Source organism: Typopeltis vanoorti, chromosome 12 (genome assembly GCF_054136105.1).
Source record: "Typopeltis vanoorti isolate ZY-2024b chromosome 12, IOZ_Tvanoo_1.0, whole genome shotgun sequence".
In the NCBI taxonomy this organism is placed as follows: domain Eukaryota; kingdom Metazoa; phylum Arthropoda; class Arachnida; order Uropygi; family Thelyphonidae; genus Typopeltis; species Typopeltis vanoorti.
In genome coordinates this window covers 63,466,224-63,487,202 of record NC_143560.1, presented here as the reverse complement: position 1 = coordinate 63,487,202, position 20,979 = coordinate 63,466,224, and the positions used below count along the sequence as shown (strand labels likewise).

Sequence of the window (20,979 nt, the reverse complement as noted above, 5' to 3'; positions counted from 1 at the left end):
CAGAACTCTCTGGTGGACACAGGAAGTTAAGGAGGTAGTGAAGGAAAAGAAGAAAGCATATCAAAAGTTCCTGGCAAATAAGTCAGCTTTTAGTCTTACAGAATACAGAGACAAATGTAAGAAAGCTAAAGAGTGTGTAAAACTAGCTAAACAAAAGTCATGGAAGGATTTTGGCAAGAATATAGAAAATAAATATCAAGAAGGTGGCAAAATATTCTGGAGGTTGTTGAAGAAGCTTAGGAATCGAGGAAAGAGTGCTGTAAAAGGAGTTAGAGATGATAAAGGTGACATGAAAACAGGAGAAAAAGATATCCCTGAAGTATGGAGTAATTACTTTGAAAAACTGCTAAATGAAACAAGCAGTGATGACAGCACAGTGATAAAAAACACTGACCAGTCAGGAATACATATCCATACTTGAAGTAGAAAAAGCCATTAAAGGCTTGAAATGTGGAAAGGCAGCAGGAGTAGATGATATTCGACCAGAAATGCTGAAGTATGGTGGTATAAAAGTCTTACAGTGGCTGCACTGCATAGTTCAGAAAGCCTGGACAGAGGGACGAATTCTCGATGATTGGAGTAGAGCTCCCATAGTACCCATATATAAAAGGGGAAATAAAACTGAATGTGAGAATTACAGAGGTATTTCCCTACTGAGTGTTCCCGGCAAGATCTATGCAAGTATACTTGAGAAACGGTTGAGAAGAATTGTGGAAGAAAAGCTTGGTGAAGAACAAGCTGGATTCAGGCCAAATAGAGGCTGTCAGGATCAGATGTTCACTTTACGACAAATAGTCGAGAAATCATGGGAATATAACAAAGATCTGTATTTAAGTTTTGTCGATTTGGAAAAGGCATATGACAAGGTGCCAAGAGAGAAGCTATTCAATACGCTGCAGTTATATGGTGTCAATGGGGCATTATATCAAGCAATACTTAGTCTTTATTTGAGTTGTAAGTCAGCATTTAGAATTGAAGGAAATACAGGAAGATGGCTTAATGTTAAATCTGGTGTGAGACAAGGATGTACATTATCCCCTCTGTTATTCAATATCTATATGGATCACATTATGAAAGAAAGTGGTATTAAACATGATATCAAAATTGGAGATGTTAATGTCAGCTCTTTGCTTTATGCGGATGATGTTATACTTCTAAATAAATCCGCTAGAAGTCTTGAAGATTCTCTGACTAAATTGAATAGCTGTTGTTGTTTGTAAAAAGACAAAGACAATGAAAATAGGTAGAATCATTGAAAATGTCAACTGTGTTGTGAATGGAGAACCTGTGGAACAAGTGAAACATTTCAGCTACTTAGGCACCATTTTTACTGAAGATGGTAAATTAAATATAGAAATAGACAACAGAATCAGCAAAGCTGGTATGGTGGGAAGTCAATTGAATAAATTCATATGGAATAAGAGAAATTAGTCGGAACACTAAATTAGCTGTATACAAGACAGTGTTCAAACCAGTTTTAACTTATGGATCTGAGAGCTGGGTCAGAAGTAAAACACTTGACCAAAGACTAGAGACCGCAGATATCAGAGTCCTGAGAAAGATTAGAGGCGTAAACAGATGGCATCAATGGCAATATCATATTAAAAATGAGGATATTAGGAAAGAACTTGACATTGTCAGCATCCAGGAATGCATTAGCAGAGCTAATCTTAGGTGGTATGGTCACTTAAATAGAATGGGAGAGGAAAGATTAGCAAAACAAGTGTTCTCTGCCAGGTTGGCAGGAAAACGACCCAGAGGAAGACCAAGATATAGGTGGATTGATACGGTACAAAGTGCCTTAGACGATAGAAATATAAGATCTGATAATGTTGGAGTCTTGACAAGTAACAGACTGATTTGGAGGAAAATTGTAGATAGGAAGTTAGTAATGATGTAAATTTTTCATGTAGTACTGTCATATCCTGTACACCCCTTGAGGGTACATGGCAGGAATTTGATGATGATGATAATCATCATACCATATATTATAACATTTATTCAATTTAGTCAGGGAATCTTGAAGACTTGTACTGGATTTATTTAGAAGTATGACATTATCTGCATAAAGCAAAGAGCTGAGATTAACATCTCCAATTTTGATATCATGTTTAATACCACTTTCTTTCATAATGTGATCCATATAGATAATGACTAACAGATGTGATAATATACATCCTTGTCTAACACCAGATTTAACATTAAACCATCTTCCTGTACTTCCTTCAATTCTAACTGCTGACTTACAATTCAAATAAAGACTAAATATTGCTTGATATAATGCCCCATTGACACCATACAACTGTAACGTTTTGAATAATTTCTGTCTTGGCACCTTGTCATATGCCTTTTCCAGATAATACAAAATCTTTGTTATATTCCCATGATTTCTCAACTGTTTGTCATAAAGCAAAAATCTGATCCCGACAGCCTCTGTTTGGCCTGAATCCAGCTTGTTCTTCACCAAGCTTTACTTCCACAATCCTTCTGAACTATTTCTGAAGTATACTTGCATAAATCTTACCAGGAAAATATCTCTGTAATTCTTGCATTCAGTTTTATATCCCTTTTTGTATATGGATACTATCAGAGCTCTACTCCAGTTGTGAAGGCCTTCTGAACAATAATCAGTGCAGCCACTGTAAGACTTTTATACCTCCATACTTTAGCATTTCTAGTTGAATATCATCTACTCCAACTGCCTTTCTACATATCAGGCTTTTGATGGCTTTTTCTATTTCAAGTATTTATATGCATTCCTGATTGCATGTCAATTGGGTGTTTTTTAACCATTCTGCTGTCATCACTGTTTGTTTCATTTAGCAATTTTTCAAAGTAATTACTCCATACATCAAGGATAACCGGTCGGCCTGGCTGGCCGAGTGGTTAGCGTATTCGCTCTCCAGCCAAAAGGTTGTGGGTTCGAATCCTGTCGTGGGCATGGATGTTTGTGATTGTCTGTGGAAAAACATGGTGGTGGTCGGCGGTAGATGGCGTTGGTGTGGTTGCGGTCAGTTGGTGGAGACAGAGCTTTAGAGCAGGTGCCCTCCCTCGATGAGTCTTTGGACTCCCTGAAGGTGTCAAATAATAATAATAATAAAATAACTTTTTCTCCAATTTTCATGTCACCTTTATCATCTCTGATTCCTTTTACAGCACTCTTTTCTCCAATTCTGAGCTTTTTCAACAACCTCCAGAATATCTTACCTTCTTGATATTTATTTTCTATGTTCTTACCAAAGTCTTCACATGACTTTTGTTTAGCTAGTTTTACACAGTGTTTAGCTTTCTTACATTTGTCTCTGTATTCTCTAAGATCACAAGCTGACTTATTCGTCAGGAACTTTTGATATGCTTACTTCTTTTCTTTCACTGTCTCTTTTACTTCAGGTGTCCACCACTGGAAGTAAAAAAGTTATGTAGTTCTGATTTTTCTATCCTTGCAGACAATCTTACCACACACACCCCTCTCTGGCTGAATCAATCAATGTTTTCTTCAGAATTTGCCACTGAATCTCCAAGGTTTGGTTCCTGTTCTCAAACTGTTTCATTTTTTCTTGAATAATGTTAGTGTATTTTAATCTGATAGCTGCCCAAGTTTTATTCACTTTAAACTTTATCACATGTTCTTTTTTTCAGTGCGAAATTCAATTTTATCCTGCTCAATACTAAATGATGATCACTTCTAATTTCAGTCACCAGTGAGAAAACACTATCAACAATAACATGGTCAATGAGACTTTTTCTTATTACTTGGTTCTTGAACATTGTATGTTAGAACATTGTATTAGTAATAACCAGTCCATGTTCTGAGCAGAAATCCAACAGGCATTTGCCATTATTATTAGCTTTGCTCTTTTCTCCAAATTTTCCCAAAATATTTTTGTATGTCTTGCAATCATTTCCTACTCTGCTATTTAGATCCCCAACAAGGACCAACTTTTCCCTTTTCATTGTGTCAGTTGCCTTCTCTAAAGCCTCAAAAAATTCCTCCACTTCTACCTTAGTAGACCCTTCTGTCGGACCATAGGCACAAATAAGTCTCATTGTCCAGTTCACCATTATGATATTTGCCCATATCACTCTACTTGATATTGCCTGCCTTTCAAGAAGATTAGTCTCATATTTAGTTGAATACTATATCTGCTCCTTCTTTTCCCTGATTCTCATTACCTGAATATATTATTTTTGTATTTATTGCTCAGAAAGATCTCACCAGTTTTTGCCTTTTTTTGTTTGTCACCCCCAATTATGTCGATCTATCCAATTTCTTAGCTAGCTCCATTATCATTCAGGCTTCTTATGTTCATAGTACCAATCTTGAACTCTGATGTTGAGTTGGGATGTTTTTCAGGATTTTCTCCATTTGGGAGACTGTAATTATCCAAATATTGATTGGGTAGCAGTAAAATCTCATGAGCAAAATGAAACTGAATTTATTGAGCTGCTGCAAGACAACTTCCTCCAGCAGTATGCAACGGAAAGAACTCGAGCTCAAAGAGTGTTAGATTTGATTATAGTGTTATCATTTGTTGTTTTAAGGATACTTGCGACATAAGACTGAATGATATAATCACGTAATCACAAGAAAGATATTTATTTAACCAAATATTTCGGTCTGGAAATAGCAGACCATCGTCGGTGGTATTACAAGAACAGTTTAAAAAAAAAAATATATACAAGCTAGAATACTAACAATAGATCGTTGAAATTAGAACATGCCGCGTGATGTTATATCACTAAGTATGAAACGAAATATTTTGAAGTAGAAACATGATTGAATTTGCTATTAAAAAAGAATCCAAGAACATCAATCATCCATTCTTCACAATAAACCTGAAAAGTCTGGTTTGGCTCAACACGGGATTGAAACTGACCACAGCATCCTTTGGTCCAAAACTCGCCTCTTACATAGATCCCGTTATAGGTTCGAACGTTTGTTCAAGGAAAGCGTGGAGGCCTTGCTCCATCATCCCAACCTGAATCGTAATGACTGCATATCTATATCAAAAATCTGGGAAAGCCTAATCAAGATTACTCATTAATTTTTTTTTTTTTTTTTTTTTTTTTTTTTTTTTTTTTTAATAGCAAATTCAATCATGTTTCTACTTCAAAATATTTCGTTTCATACTTAGTGATATAACATCACGCGGCATGTTCTAATTTCAACGATCTATTGTTAGTATTCTAGCTTGTATATATTTTTTTTTAAACTGTTCTTGTAATACCACCGACGATGGTCTGCTATTTCCAGACCGAAATATTTGGTTAAATAAATATCTTTCTTGTGATTACGTGATTATATCATTCAGTGTTATCATTGATTATATAGGTCAATTCGTACATGTGATATCATTCTCTGTGAAATGTTCATCTCTCATGACATCACTTTCTGTATTCTCACCATCATGTTCGAGGCTTAATGGATTGTATACAGCACTCAGAAAGGATTAAAAACAGAATTTAATTCTTCCTATATTTTGTCTCAGTCAATGAGACATCTTCAGGGATTATAAAAAAACTAATGTAACATAAAAACAAATAACAAACAATACTAAGCCCAACCACGTGGGTGACGCTAAAGTCTTATCTAGGTGGAGTGCCCTTTAAGGGTGGTTGTAGGTGACCTGGAATGCAAAGTGGGACCTCTATTAATAGATAAGCATTTTCCAAATCTTAGGAAACACTTAATGCAACCATATTTGTTGAGATTTGGTTGATTCCTGAGAGCTGCTACTGATTCTAAGAATAGTCTTTCTCTTTTGAATTTGCTGTGGTGGAGCATGGTGGTTTTTTCCCATGAGATCCTGTAGGTCGTATCCAAGACATGGTCAGCCAAGCCTGACTGACCATAGTCGTGGTTGCAGATGTATGACTTATGTTCCTCCAGGCAGATAGTAGCTAATCTGCCTGTCTGTCCAAAGTACGCCAGTTTACAGGAACAGGGTACTTTATAGACTTCAGGCACTGAGAGAGGAGGGAGCTGATCTTTTGTAGAGCTGATAAGGGTAGCAAGTTTGCGGTGGGGCTTAAATGCTGTGTGTAGAGTGTACGTTTTTAAAATCTTGGCTATATTTTCAGATGTGCCACGGATGTAGGGTATGGTGACAGCATTTCTAAACTCTTTTTGAAGAGGAGACCGGGGAATGGGGGGGGGGGGAACCTGATCATTTTTTTAATGCTGTGATTGCTGTAGCCATTGGAGAGGAAAGTGTTGTGTATGTGGTCAATCTCAGTTGTAAGGGTGGTTCCACTGGAACAAAGATTGTGGGCTCTTATGGTATGAGTTTTAATAATGCCATATTGTTGAGCAGGGTGGTGGTGGGAGCATTTGTGGATGTATCTGCCTGTGTGCGTAGGTTTCTATATACCGTGAAGGAAAGTGTACCATTGGGAAGGCATGTAACTAAGGTGTCTAGGAAGGGTAAACAATTGTTCTTTTCCTTTTCCATCGTGAACTGGATTTTTGGATGTAGGCTGGTGAGGTGACTGAGGAAGGCGTCTAATGTGTCTGGGCCATGAGGCCAACTAGAGAACACATCATCTACATATCTTAGCCAGATAGAAGGAAGGTCTCCAATGGCTACAGTGATCACAACATTAAAAAAATAATCGCCCCCCCCCCCCATTCCCTGGTCTTCTCTTCAAAAAGAGTTTAGAAATGCCGTCACCATACCCTAAATCCGTGGCACATCTGAAAAAATAGCCAAGATTTTAAAAAAGTACAACCTACACACAGCAGTTAAGCCCCATTGCAAACTTGCTACCTTTATCTGCTCTACAAAAGATCAACTCCCTCCTCTCTCTCAGTGCCAGGAGTCTATAAAGTACCCTGTTCCTGTAAACTGACGTACTTTGGACAGACAGGCAGATCAGCTACTATCTGCCTGGAGGAACATAAGTCATACATCTGCAACTACGACTATGGTCAGTCAGGCCTGGCTGACTGACCATAGTCGTGGTTGTCTTGTCTTGGATGCAACCCACAGGATCTTGTGGGAAAAAACCACCATGCTCCACCACAGCAAATTCAAAAGAGAAAGACTATTTTTAGAATCAGCAGCAGCAGCTCTCAGGAATCAACCAAATCTTAACAAATATGGTTGCATTAAGCCCCCTAAATTTGGGAAACGCTTATCACCAGAGATCCCACTTTACATTCCAGGCCACCAACAATTGCCCTTAGAGGGCGCTCCACCTAGATAGGACTTTAGTGTCACCCACATGGTTGGGCTTAGGATTGTTTGTTATTTATTTATATGTTACATTAGTTTTTTTGTAATCCCTGAAGATGTCTCATTGACTGAGACGAAATATAGGAAGAATTAAATTCTGTTTTTAATCCTTTCTGAGTGCTGTATATACAATTCATTAAGCCTCTACACACGGACTGTGTTCTCACAGGTTTATGGCGAAAGCATGCCTTCACAACCCTGCTGTTGCATCCTAACACAGCATGGTCTACCTTTTGTTTTTGGTGGTCAGATACATCTTCTGTATCGTTATAACATTTAATAATCCGATACACAAACATTTTACTGATCTCGAGTGTTTTTAGCATGTTGAAAATAACAGATGGCTGCATTTCAGCCTTGTGAAGTGCTATTACAGCTGTGTGGTTCTCATAATCTCTCTACTGCATATTAACCTGCACAGCTAGTCAACTCTCTCCACTGATAAACATGCAAATGTTAGCTGCACACAATGCCACTAACCGAACCGGACTCATGCAATTCTGTTGGCAGAGCAGGGGTGTGTGGAAGTTGTAACAGTATTTATGGCAAGACTGTGTATACTATTTTAGGTAACTGTCAACAGTATTGTTTGCAGAATATTTGCATTTGAAATTATTACTGTTGTTTTTGTGGCATCCCCTTGTGAGGGATGTATGCAGATTACTTATTAAAGTTTTACATATGCTACTGTTAATATATTTCGGCTGAAATAAGTTTGTAGATAATATAGTTTAATTTCATGTTTGATAATTTCTTGCTTATTTTATGCTTATAGAAAAGTGGTGAAACCACCAGATGAATGATCCTGGATGTCATCATGGTGTAGTGGTACTACTCTGCAAAAATTAAACAACAGAAAGGGAGGTTTGTGAATGTTTGTTTGCTCTGATTTAATAAAACATTTCATATCTATTTTAAATTATACATTCCAGATATATATATATATATATATATATATATATGTTCATATTATTTACTGACTGAATTCTGAGAATTAGCCAAACAATTAATTTTAATTAACACATGTTTCGTCGGAATGCCGATTTGAACATTAAAAGCAAACATAAAAATCCATAAAGAAACGTTGTACCACTATAAAACAGACTATGAACTGGCATTAAGTTTGAACTGAAGCTACAGTCTAGGCTAAAGTTCTGTTGTTAGGCATCTGCGAGTGTGTGACTTCATGAGTGCGCCAATATCTGATAGCAGAGCTATATGAATCTGGCAAATTATAACTAAGGTTACTGTTTATGTGATAAGAGTCCAGGACAATTTCTAGCTCTGCTATCAGATAGTGGCGCACTCGTGAAGCCACATACTCGCAGATGCCTAACAATACAACTTTATCCCAGACTGTAGCTTCAGTTCAAACTTAATGCCAGTTCATAGTCTGTTTTGTAGTGCACAATGTTTCTTTATGGTGTTTTTATGTGTGCTTTTAATGTACTCACACCTGAAGAAGTAGGCATTCCGACGAAACGTGTGTTAATTAAAATTAATTGTTTAATTCTCGGAATTCAGTCAGTAAATAATATGAACATATCTACATACCGAGTAAATACCACGGATAATCATATATATCTACCCTATATAAGAATGATAAGCCTTTTTATGTCACATTTTTTGAAACATTTTGAAACTCAGGGGCTACCCTGAGTGTCGAATCATCAGAATTCAAGGAGAACCAGCCTACCAGTCCGGAACTCGGAGGGGTTGGGCGCCGTAGGCACTGGGGGAGGGGCATAGCCCCTAGTATATATATATATATATATATATATATTGCACCACATGCCTATTTCAGTGTGGGTGTGCTGTCATGTGGCTTATGCAATCCTCTCTACAAAATTCACATCAATTTGACTGGATAATTACATTTTTATCGATGTGTGAAAGTTTGAAAAGTACATATCCCATCAGTGTGCATCTTAATTGGTCCAATGCAATTAATTGTACGATCATAAAATGTTATAAATAATGTAATAAAGTGTTAATAGATAGGAAGTTGAAGTTTAGGGGCCATGTGGCAAAGATTGCAAATACAACTCAAAAGATAATTGCAATGCTGAAACAAACGTTCACATGTAAAGATAAGGATGTTATTTTGCCTCTTTACAAGACCTTGATGAGACCTCACTTGGACTATTGTGCGCATGTCTGGTCTTCTGGTTTCCGTTGTGATTTTGATATATTGGAGAGAGTACAAAGGAGAGTGTTAAAAATGATATCAGGATTGTGGAATACTGATTATGAAGACACATTGAGAATTTGTAGACTGCAGACACTAGCAAACAGGAGAAAGAGGGGTGATATGATTGAGACTTACAAACTTCTGAAAGGTTCATACAGGATTTCAATTGATGGAGGGGTGAGGAAAGGATGAGAGGGCATCCTTGGAAGCTGAGAATGAAGGCCGCCAAGAAGGGTATGAGAGCTAGATTTTTCTCTCAGAGGGTGGTGCGTGATTGGAATGGATTGCCATTGGATGTTGTGAGTGCAAGCAGTGCGAATGAATTCAAGAATAAGTATGATAGCTGGTGTAGTATGTGGCCTCCCTGGAGATCTCTCGTAATACATAATACATTAATACATAATAATAATAACTTTAAATACTTTAATTTATCAACTAATTGTAACCAAATCTGTGTAGAGTGGGAGACAATGTGTTTAAGATATATTAAAAAAACAATAATGAAGGAGTATGCTATATTTGGTTGGTATATTTGAATTACCCAATGGTGTACATATAATAGTAAATTTAGAAGAGGAGGACGAAGTTTACCTCCTTCGACTGCAATCATAAAGTCCGCAAAAGCTCTGGTAGAAAACAGGACATTAAGTAGATCATCAACACTGTGTTTCCCATTGTAAATATGGGCAAAAAAATTATAAATTATTTCTAGAAAATTATATATTAAAAACATGTCCATATCAGTGTCTTAAACACGTCAGTTCATGCTTCACACATGTACAAAACAGATGAAACTCAGAAAACAAAAATAGCAACTCATAACAAAAGACATCATCCACTTGGATTGGTTGAAATGATAACCAATCACAGCCACTGATTTCTGGGTGATATTGTCTCTGCTCATGAACCTCCATAGCTCAGTCAGTATAGATGAAGCTTTTTGGTTGGAAAGATCTGGGTTCAATTCCCATTCTTGACGTAAGGAACGTTTATCTGGTTTCTTTTGACAAAAGGTGAGTTAGCTGGTCTCATGTGGAGGTAGGGAGTTTTTTCACCTGGAAACTTGGGTTTTTCATCCCCCAGAACAGGCAAACCGGTTCCCATCAACACATGCATCTACAGACATAGGACACTCTGGGAGGCACAGGGTTACGTAACCACCTTATCCTTGAATTATGGTTGCAAAGTCCAAGAATAGAAGGTGTTGGAAGGTTGTCGGCACTTAAGTGCATGTTAGAAACACTGATGGATGGATGGATTGTCTCAGCACACCCCCTTCCTTGCCTTCTGGGTGGTTCAAAACCACTGGAACACTAAGCATTTGACATCATCTGTATATCTGCTCAAAGAGCTCAACTGTGTCCGTATTTGGGACTGCGAGTTATTAATGCGAATGCAATGCAATGTTTACATGTCAAAAATTTATCCTCTTCATGAAGCAATTAGTATATTGTGTTTAATTCTAGGAATCATGTGAAGCCAGAAAATAATTATGAGAGTCTTTAACAGAAATAAATGCAAAAATATAATATCGATGATACTAATATTCCATGGGTGTGCACCGCACACCCAGAATATATGCCCCTGATGTGTGTGTGTGTGTGTGTGTGTGTGTGTTAAAAAATGTTAATTTTCTTGACCATAACAGATAAAAAGACTTCTAATGGGACTATGTTGATCAAGTACACATAATAAACAACTATGCTTTACCAACTAGTTTCACCAACTAAGGCTGTTCGCATCTTCAGGGTACATAACTGATGTAAGGCACTAAAAGTAAAAAAACTGTTACAAACTATAATCAACCGATTCAAATTATATTAGACAAAAGAACACAGCACGTACAAAACATGCATTGAGCATGCATGATCTCACTTGTTATTTAGGAACGTTCTATGGTTGGCACTGTAATTCAGTTCTGGTGAGTTAAGAGATCTAATAAGGGTCTTCCAGATCACAGGCAAGATTAATCCTTGGTTCCTGTTAAGGTTTTGTGTACAGCAGGCAACTAATGTGGCTTCTTTAATAAATCAGGAGCAGAAGTGCTCATCTATATAAGGAATTGTGTTTCTATCCCACTCTATGACATGGTTCGTTCTTGAGAAGTGAAAAGCTAACCCCGATTTTTCTTCTCTGTTATTATTGACATCACCAATGTGTTCTTTTTGCCTAATTTCAAGGCTCCTTGAAGTCTGGCCAATATAATTCAAGCCGCATGAGCAAGGTATGTTGTAAACTCCAGCATATTTGAAGAAAAGATGGTTATCTTTTGGAGATCTTAAGAATTGTCTACGCGTTTCTGTGGGTTTAAAGGCCACTCTTATTTTATGTGGTCTAAGGAGTCTTGCAATCTTATTCGAAACTGTCCCTAAGTATGGAATGACGATGGTAGAAATATAACGTATGTCATCTCGTTGTCTTTGTGGGGGGTCAGAGAAAAGTACCTTGTGGACGAGTCTTCGAGGAAATCCCTTTCATGGTAAGGTTGTTAGATATCAGGGATAGTTCTTCCTGGAGGTCCTGTTGCTCTGTTGTAAGGAGAGAAGCATGGTTCTTCAGCATGTGCACAATGCTAAGTTTCTGGGAAATGTGATGGGAGGAAGTGAAATGTAAATAACATCCTATATTGGTAGGTTTGCAGTAAACTGAGAGGTTGATACCACCATTCGTTAGCTTCTTAATTAAAGAGTCCAGAAATGGTAATTGGTTATCTTTTTCAAGTTCTAGAGTATTGATCTTGTTTAGGAAGTCTAACAGGTCCTTTTTTGTGTGGTTCCAAACAGTAACACATTGTACAAAAAGAACATTGTACAATTTGAAGAAAAAGAAAGAGATTATCATATTAAAAGCAGATAAGGGTAATTCCACAGTGATTTTAAACACCAGTGATTACGAAGATAAGATTAACAGCTTACTATCGGATACATCAACCTACCATGTCTTAGCCACAGGTCCAATACTAAAAAAACACAGACACCAACGATTTAATACATCATATGGTGAACTGGCCTATAGACTTAAAACGAAGATTGAAATCTATGCATCCACTAACTCCAAGACTATATGGTGCTCCTGAAGTACACAAAAATGGAATACCACTACACCTGATTGTAGATGGAATCAATTTGACCACTTATCTGTTATCTAAACACCTGGCAGGCCTCCTCAAACCACGCGTCCATAATTCAGATACTTGTATACGAAATTCACAACATTTCGTAGAGAAACTGAACAACATCTCAATCTCCAATACAGATCTACTCGCTAGCTTAGATGTTACATCTCTATTCACTAACATCCCTGTGGAGGAAGTCATCAACATTTTAGGAAGTTTGCTCCCACAAGATATTACTTCTCTATTCTGTCATAGTTTAACATCAAACTTTTTCACATGGAATAAAACCATATATCAGCAATTGACTGGCCTTGCAATGGGTAGCCCCCTCTCTCCATCTTGTGCTGATCTCTTTATGGAGGATTTTGAAAGTAAAATCTTATCACAAGTAGTCCCTAAACCCACAGTATGGTGGAGATATGTGGATGATTTATTGTTTGGAACCACACAAAAAAGGACCTGTTAGACTTCCTAAACAAGATGAACTCTTTACACCACACAATCAAATCTGCTCTAGAACTTGAAAAAGATAACCAATTACCATTTCTGACACTTTAATTAAGAAGCTAATGAATGGTAGTATCGACCTCTCAGTTTACTGCAAACCTACCAATACAGGATGTTATTTACATTTCACTTCCTCCCCACCACATATCTCAGAAACTTAGCATTGTGCACATGCTGAAGAACCATGCTTCTCTCCTTACAACAGAGCAACAGGACCTCCAGGAAGAACTATCCCTGATATCTAACAACCTTACCATGAAAGGGATTTCCTCGAAGACTCGTCCACAAGATACTTTTCTCTGACCCCCCACAAAGACAACGAGATGACATACGTTATATTTCTACCATCATCATTCCATACTTAGGGACAGTTTCGAATAAGATTGCAAGACTCCTTAGACCACATAAAATAAGAGTGGCCTTTAAACCTACAGAAACGCATAGACAATTCTTAAGATCTCCAAAAGATAACCATCTTTTCTTCAAATATGCTGGAGTTTACAACATACCTTGCTCATGCGGCTTGAATTATATCGGCCAGACTTCAAGGAGCCTTGAAATTAGGCAAAAAGAACACATTGGTGATGTCAATAATAACAGAGAAGAAAAATCGGGGTTAGCTTTTCACTTCTCAAGAACGAACCATGTCATAGAGTGGGATAGAAACACAATTCCTTATATAGATGAGCACTTCCGCTCCTGATTTATTAAAGAAGCCACATTAGTTGCCCGCTGTACACAAAACCTTAACAGGAACCAAGGATTAATCTTGCCTGTGATCTGGAAGATCCTTATTAGATCTCTTAACTCACCAGAACTGAATTACAGTGCCAACCATAGAACGTTCCTAAATAACAAGTGAGATCATGCATGCTCGATGCATGTTTCGTACGTGCTATGTTCTTTTGTCTAATATAATTTGAATCGGTTGATTATAGTTTGTAACAATTTTTTACTTTTAGTGCCTTACATCAGTTATGTACCCTGAAGATGCGAACAGCCTTAGTTGGTTAAGCATAGTTGTTTATTATGTGTACTTGATCAATATAATCCCATTAGAAGTCTTTATATATATATATATTTATTTATTTATAACAAGATTGAATGACTAGAACTGAGAGAAATGAAAACAAAGTTTATTAGTACTACACAACTAGTTTCAGCTTGTATCAGACTTCGTCAGGTGCACATTAAAAAAGAAGAAATAACCAGTAAAAACACAAAGAGAAAATAACTGTAAACAACATGGAAAATTAGCATATATATATTTCAACTTTGAAACATTGAAGTCTCCGCATTCAAAATTGTTCCCTCGTTAGCTTCATTGTTGGGCTAGCATCTCGTGAACGCCAGTATTTGACCACAGCACAGTGACAGTCTGAAAGGTTGTAACTCAGGTTGTTAAGATGTAAGGGGGGGGGGGGGTTTGAGAATGATTTCCTTTGATTCTATTATCTTCTTTTCTACTTATTTTCTACTTATATTTTCTTCATTAGAATTGGCCGAGAATAGAACATGACTAGACAAAGCACTGGCTCGCATTCTCTTGTAAGTAAATGTATCAATAATGTATCTCTTGTGCTCCTCAATGCGTAACTTGATTGACTTCTCTGTCTGGCCAAAGTAAAGTATGTCACAGTTGCACCAGATCTGGTAAACACCAGGATATTTAAGATTATAATGTCTAGGTTTTGGATGGCTCACAAGGGATTGGATTTTAGGAAGAGGAGTAAATAAAGTTCTTATGTTGTATTTTCTTAGAACCTTGGCTAATTTGGGTGAGACAGAGCATATGTATGGAATAGAAATATTACCTTTTACACTAATGGTTTCTTCATTACGGCGACCGGGAGGATTAAATAGGAATTTATCAATAATTTTTTGAGAATAACCATTTAATTGAAAAGTAGACTTGAGAAAATTTAGTTCTTTATTAAGTTCTATCTCGTCATTAAGAAGAGAGCAAGCACGATGTCCTGTAGTAGAAATGATTCCAAACTTCTGAGGAGGATAATGATGGGAATGACTGTGGAGATATCTGTTAATGTATGTAGGTTTTCTGTAAATCAAGATTTTAAGTTTTTCTGAGGAACGGGTCAGTTTGACGTCTAAAAAAAAAAAAGGAAGAGAACCATTAGCTTCAAACTCAGCCGTAAATTTTATGTTTTGGTGTTGACTATTTAGATGTTCAAGGAAATTCAGGAGAGAATCACGGCCATGACTCCAAATCAGGAAAATGTCGTCACTATATCTTTTCCAAATTCTTGGTTTTAAAGGATAGGAAAAGATGGCTTTAACTTCCAGATCTTCTAGATAGATGTTAGCAAGTACAGGAGACAACAGATTACCCATTATTGCAAGACCATGATTCTGTTTATAGATGGTATCCTGAGGTGATGCAATGAGTAAGTAAGGCCATAATCTTTTTAGATATTTTATCCTTGAGTAGAACAAGAACTTTGTCTATAGGAACATTGGTGAATAAGGAGACTATGTCAAAGCTTGCCATGATTTCATCTTCCTTAATAATGATATCTTTTATACATGATACGAAATCCACAGAGTTTTTAATAAAGGACGATGAGTTACCGGAAAAACATTTGAGAGATTTTGCTAGATATTTGGAAAGGTTGTATGTTGGAGAGTCAATTCCTTCTACAATAGGTTGAAGTGGGGTATTTGCCTTATGAATTTTAGGAAGTCTATATAATCGTGATATAAGTGGATGGAGAGAACGAAAGGCGAATGTTTCGAGGTAATTCGGAGGTAGTTCTCAGTAAATTGTTGGTCCAGTTGTGGAGTTCAAGAGTGGGATCTCTCTCAAGGATCAATTAAGTGTCACTCCATAATAATTGCATCATCTTATTTTGATAGTCATCAATGTTAAGAACAACTGTGGCGTTGCCTTTATCTGCGGGAAGAATAATTATATTTTTGTCATTTTGTAACTTCTTAAGAGCCTGTCGTTCCGATAAAGAAATATTGTCTGTAGGGGGTTTGGTGTTGTTGATGATGAAAATGGATTCAATGCAGAGTAGGCTTGCCCCTTGGGTAGGAAGAAAGCAGGTAGCTTTTTTCTATCTTGGTAAGTAATAATTCTTTCAGAATAGATCTAGGAGATAAAATGAAATTTAGGCCTTTACTGAGGACACTTTTTTTACTGAGGACACTGCATCAGAAAGATTATAAGTTGATTTGTTAATCACAACTTTTGTCAGGATGGAGGTGTGGTTTCAAAGAAGTCAAATTACTTTGCATTTTTTTAAGGGCTTCGAATTTTTTAATAAGTTTCAATTTATTGTCGTTTTGAATTTTGGCAGCTTGAGATTCACTTCTCACTCTAATAAGATTCCAACTGTCACTACCTAGAGATTGTTCAATATCCTGAGATAACGTGGTTTTTTTGTTAAATAAAAAGCGAGAGTGCATTTTGTATCAAATACTGTGGTCAAATAATGGCGTTCACGAGATGCTATACGCATGCCTATGCCCAACAATGAAGCCAGCGAGGAAACAAGTTTGAATGCGCAGACTTCAACGTTTCAATGTTGAAATATATATACACTAATTTTCCGTGTTGTTTACAGTTATTTCCTCCATGTGTTTTTACTGGTTATTTCCTCTTTTTTAATGTGCACCTGACGAAGGCTGATACAAGCTGAAACTAGTTGTGTAGTACTAATAAACTTTGTTTTCATTTCTCTGTGTTCTAGTCATTCAATCTTTTTATAAAAATGTACAACAACCCAGTAAATCGAGCTTCACACACACACACACACACACACACACACACACACACACACACACACACACACACACACACACACACACAAATTCATTATTGAATAGTGGTTTGAAAAAAACAAAAAAAACAACAACTGATAAATGTGTCAAATTAGAGTGTAGTTTATGAAACTTTGAATCCCTATTTCGCATCAGAGATTCATAAATTGTTTCAATTTAATATCATAAAAAGTCTTTTTTTTTTTTTTTTTTACTCAGATTGAAAGTTATAATATGTTGTACTATGTTGCTCTTCTAATTATATTTTTTAAAAAAATAACCAAATCTAAATAGATGAAATGATTTAATTACTTTACTTGTATATGTGTATGAAAAATAATACACAGATCTAACAAAGAAAAGATGTCATGAACTGATGTTGAATTTACTGATTGCAACAACAAAAACAAGTTACATTCAAATACCATGCTATTTCTACTCAAAACTAATTAGTAAGTAGAAGCTGTCACATTGACTGGCTAAGAGAATCAGCTGAAAAAGAAAAAAAAGGCCTGATAAAGATTCCTTGCCTAGATTAGGCAAGCATTTAAAACTGTATCATTCTAAGAACAAATGACCTGTTTTCCTCATGAATAGGCCATGGAGGTCCATTTGTGAAGATAAAATTAGAAAAATCAAAAATATATGTCTAGAGTACATAATCCCAAATTGTGTTAATTGTATGTTGTATAGAACTTTTTATTATATTTAAAATTAATCCTCCCCTCCCCATTTTCTTTGTAATAACAAACCCCCTTTTATTATTACATTCCTGTAAACACTTGATATGCACTTAGAAGTTCCATATCAGGATACTGTTGTAGTACCACATAGAATTGTTACATTATTACTAATTTGACAGTTGACTTTCACCAAATAAGTCTTATCTGTCAGGACTTCAATATTGCCATAGCTTATGTTTCAAGTCTTCTAAGGCATTTCTTACTGCATCCCACTTAGATCTTGGTCCTCTGGTTTTTTTCTCTGCCATCTTATCATGAAATACCTTTCCCATTCTGTTTAAGTGACCTGTGCTTAACTCTGCTCACAAATTTTTGAATGCCTACAATGTCAAGTTCCTATCTAATAGCTTCATGCTTAATGATATTGCCACAAATGACATCTGTTAACTCCTCTAATTTTTTTGTCATATTTGTGTCATATCTGTGGTTTTCAATCTTTCACCAACTGTTTCATTTCTGACCTAATTCTCATATCCATAAGTTAAAATTGGTTTCAACACTGCCTTGTATTCAGCTGTTTTAGGTTTTGGACTGATTTCTCTCTCTTCTGCCATATAAATTTATTCAGTTGATTTCTTACCATACATCTTTGCTAACTCTGTTGTCTATTTAAAATTGAAAACTTTTAATATATATAATTCATTATAGATGGTGGTTAAAAATACAAAACAAAACTGATAAATGTAATGTTTTACTTGTTCTATAGCTTCTTCATTCAGATTCAGCTGAATGAAGAACCTATAGAACCTATTTCAGTGTTCTGCCTTTTTTTTAGATAAAAAGATAAACATAGTGTTTATCTTTTTATTGCTGATTTTCCTACCAAATTTATTTAAGCAGTTATTCAGTTTAGTTAAGGAACCTTGCAGACTTATACTGGATTTATTTAAGAGTTATAACAGTATCTTCATAATGTAAAGAGCTGATTTGAATATTTTTAATTTTGATAACAGACATAACTGTCACTTTCCTTTATAATGTGATCCATGTAGATCATGGGTGTCAAACTCACGGGCCGCATGCAGCCTGCGACGAATATTTTTGCAGCCCAGCCAAACGTTTGCCAATGGAAGTGATTACTACATATAGCTGTGTTGCATGCATTTCCTTTGCAAGCAGGCAAACCATTTCCCCCACTATTTCTACCAGCCGATTATATACTTACTATCACGTGCCAGTGCCATGTCTATCAGTCTTTTTTGAACTGACTTGTTTGGTGTGCGTAACAGGAAATATTTTACTTTCGGTGAACAAGAAAAATAAGTTTATTTTTCTTGTTCATTTCTTGTTCTTGTTCATTACGCTTATTAATTTGTGCAGTTATTTAGTGTCTGTAAGTTGATGTTCAAGAAAAAATATCAGTTTTTATTAAAATATTCTATTATTTTATGTTAACAATTATTAATTTTTATCAGTCCTTTGTATTCAGCATGTCTATCGAAACCAAGTGATAGTAATAAACGAAAAATTGCTGACAAACATCAAAATTTCCAAAAAAAAGTGGGAATTGGAGTATTTTTGCTGTGAATTAAAAAATAAAATAATCTGCTTAATATGTAATGATGTTATCAGTGTACCAAATTATACAACATTAATCATCACTGTGAACAACATAAATCAAAATATAATTACGAGGGATTAATGAGACAAGAAAAGTTGAAAGAGCTCAAGTCGGGACTGAAAAAACAACAGTTCGTGTTTACTAAAGTATCACCAGAAAGTGAAGCAGCGGTGTGTGCAAGCTACGTCTTGTCAGAGTTAATAGCTAAACACTTGAAACCTTTTACTGAAGGTGATTTCATTAAGGAATGTCTAATTAAAGCTCCAGAAATTATTTGTCCTGAAAATATGAAGACTTTTCAAACAATCTCTTTGTTTGCAGAAAGAATTACTGATTTGGTCGAACTCCATACTCTCGTGACGAGAGTATGGAGTTCGTGCTTGCAACATGGATTTCAAAATTTTTGAGGAATTATTGGAACTAGTACCAATGCATAACACTAGTACAGGACAAGATATATTTAATTGTGTTTTTGAACTTCTGCAAAAATACAATCTACTTCTGTCAAAATTAACTTCTGTAGCTACAGGTGGAGCTCCTTCTATGACCGGAAAAAAACAATGGTTTCGTGGCATTACTGCAAAAAAAAGTGAAATTTATGACAGATCCGAGATTCATCATACACATTGCATTATACATCAAGAAGTATTATGCGCGAAAGTAATAAACATGGAAAATGTGTTGGCATCTATCAAAAAAATCATTAATTTCATAAAATCTCGAGGCTTAAATCAGCGACAGTTCTCTGCTTTCTTAAGTGAATTAGACAGCGAATATTCCGGTTTGTCCTACTATACTGAGGTACGTTGGCTATTCTGCTCCAAGATTCTTAAACAATTCTGGGACTTGAAAGAAGAAATATGTCAGTTCTTAATAACTAAAAACACAAGCCTGTTTATTGATGCAGTGTGGCTGCAAGATTTATCCTTCATGGTTGATATAACAAAACACTTATATGATTTAAATTTAAAACTGCAAGGAAAAGATCAGATCATTACGAACATGTGTGACCAAGTTAAGGCATTCAAATGTAAACTAGTTCTTTGGGAAAAGCAGTTGAAAAATGAAGATTTAACACACTTTCCAACATATAATATGAACAAATCAAGTTTAAGTGAAACTGCATCGTATGAAAAATATGCAGAAAAAATTGTAAGCCTTAGAACTGAATTTGAAACAAGGTTTGCAAAATTTTTAGAAGACAAGTTCTCTTTGTTTTCTTCGATTTTTTCAATAAATATTGAATCAGTACCTAATCAAATACAAATAGAGGTAATTGAGATCCAGCGCGATTCAGATTTGAAGGCAAAATTCAGTGAAGTTGGCATGCCTGGATTTTACAAATATTTACCTGCCAGGTTTAAAAATACTCAAATTCACATATGAAATTATATCCATGTTTGGAAGTACATATCGGTGTGAGCAGTTATTTACAATTATGAAGGGAAATAAGTCTCCTGTCAGATCCAGAATTACTGACATTCACCTTGGATCAGTTTTGAAAGTAATCACTGCAAACAAGATTTCCCCCGAAGTAGGAAAGATAATAGCAGAGAAGAGATGCCAAGTGTCAGGGGGAGAAAACATTAATTTTATCATTGTTCTTTTTTTATACTGTACTTTTCAAAATAAACCTGCATTTTTATGAAAATTTAAGTTTTTGTTTTTTTGCGACCCACATAAACTTAAACCTCGTTTATTTGGCCCGTGTTAGCCTTTGAGTTTGACATGCTTGATGTAGGTGATGAATAACAGTGAAGATAATGTGCGCCACTTGTCTCACACCTGATTTTACATCATACCATGTTTCTCTACTTCTTTTAATTATAACTGATATGTGGACT

General features: G+C 35.9%; 1 protein-coding gene and 1 pseudogene across 1 annotated transcript in view; both read left to right on the top strand.

Annotated features, from left to right (window-relative positions):
- The window catches only part of LOC150100842 (uncharacterized), a 45,283-nt gene that overhangs the window by 21,320 nt on the left and 2,984 nt on the right, over positions 1-20,979 (top strand). The window contains exon 2 of the mRNA XM_090401611.1: positions 8,011-8,099. Coding sequence (XP_090257737.1) covers positions 8,011-8,038 — 28 coding nt within the window. The 3' untranslated portion in view covers positions 8,039-8,099. The remainder of the gene's footprint in view (positions 1-8,010; positions 8,100-20,979) is intronic.
- LOC150100843 (general transcription factor II-I repeat domain-containing protein 2 pseudogene) lies at positions 19,565-20,521 on the top strand (annotated as a pseudogene).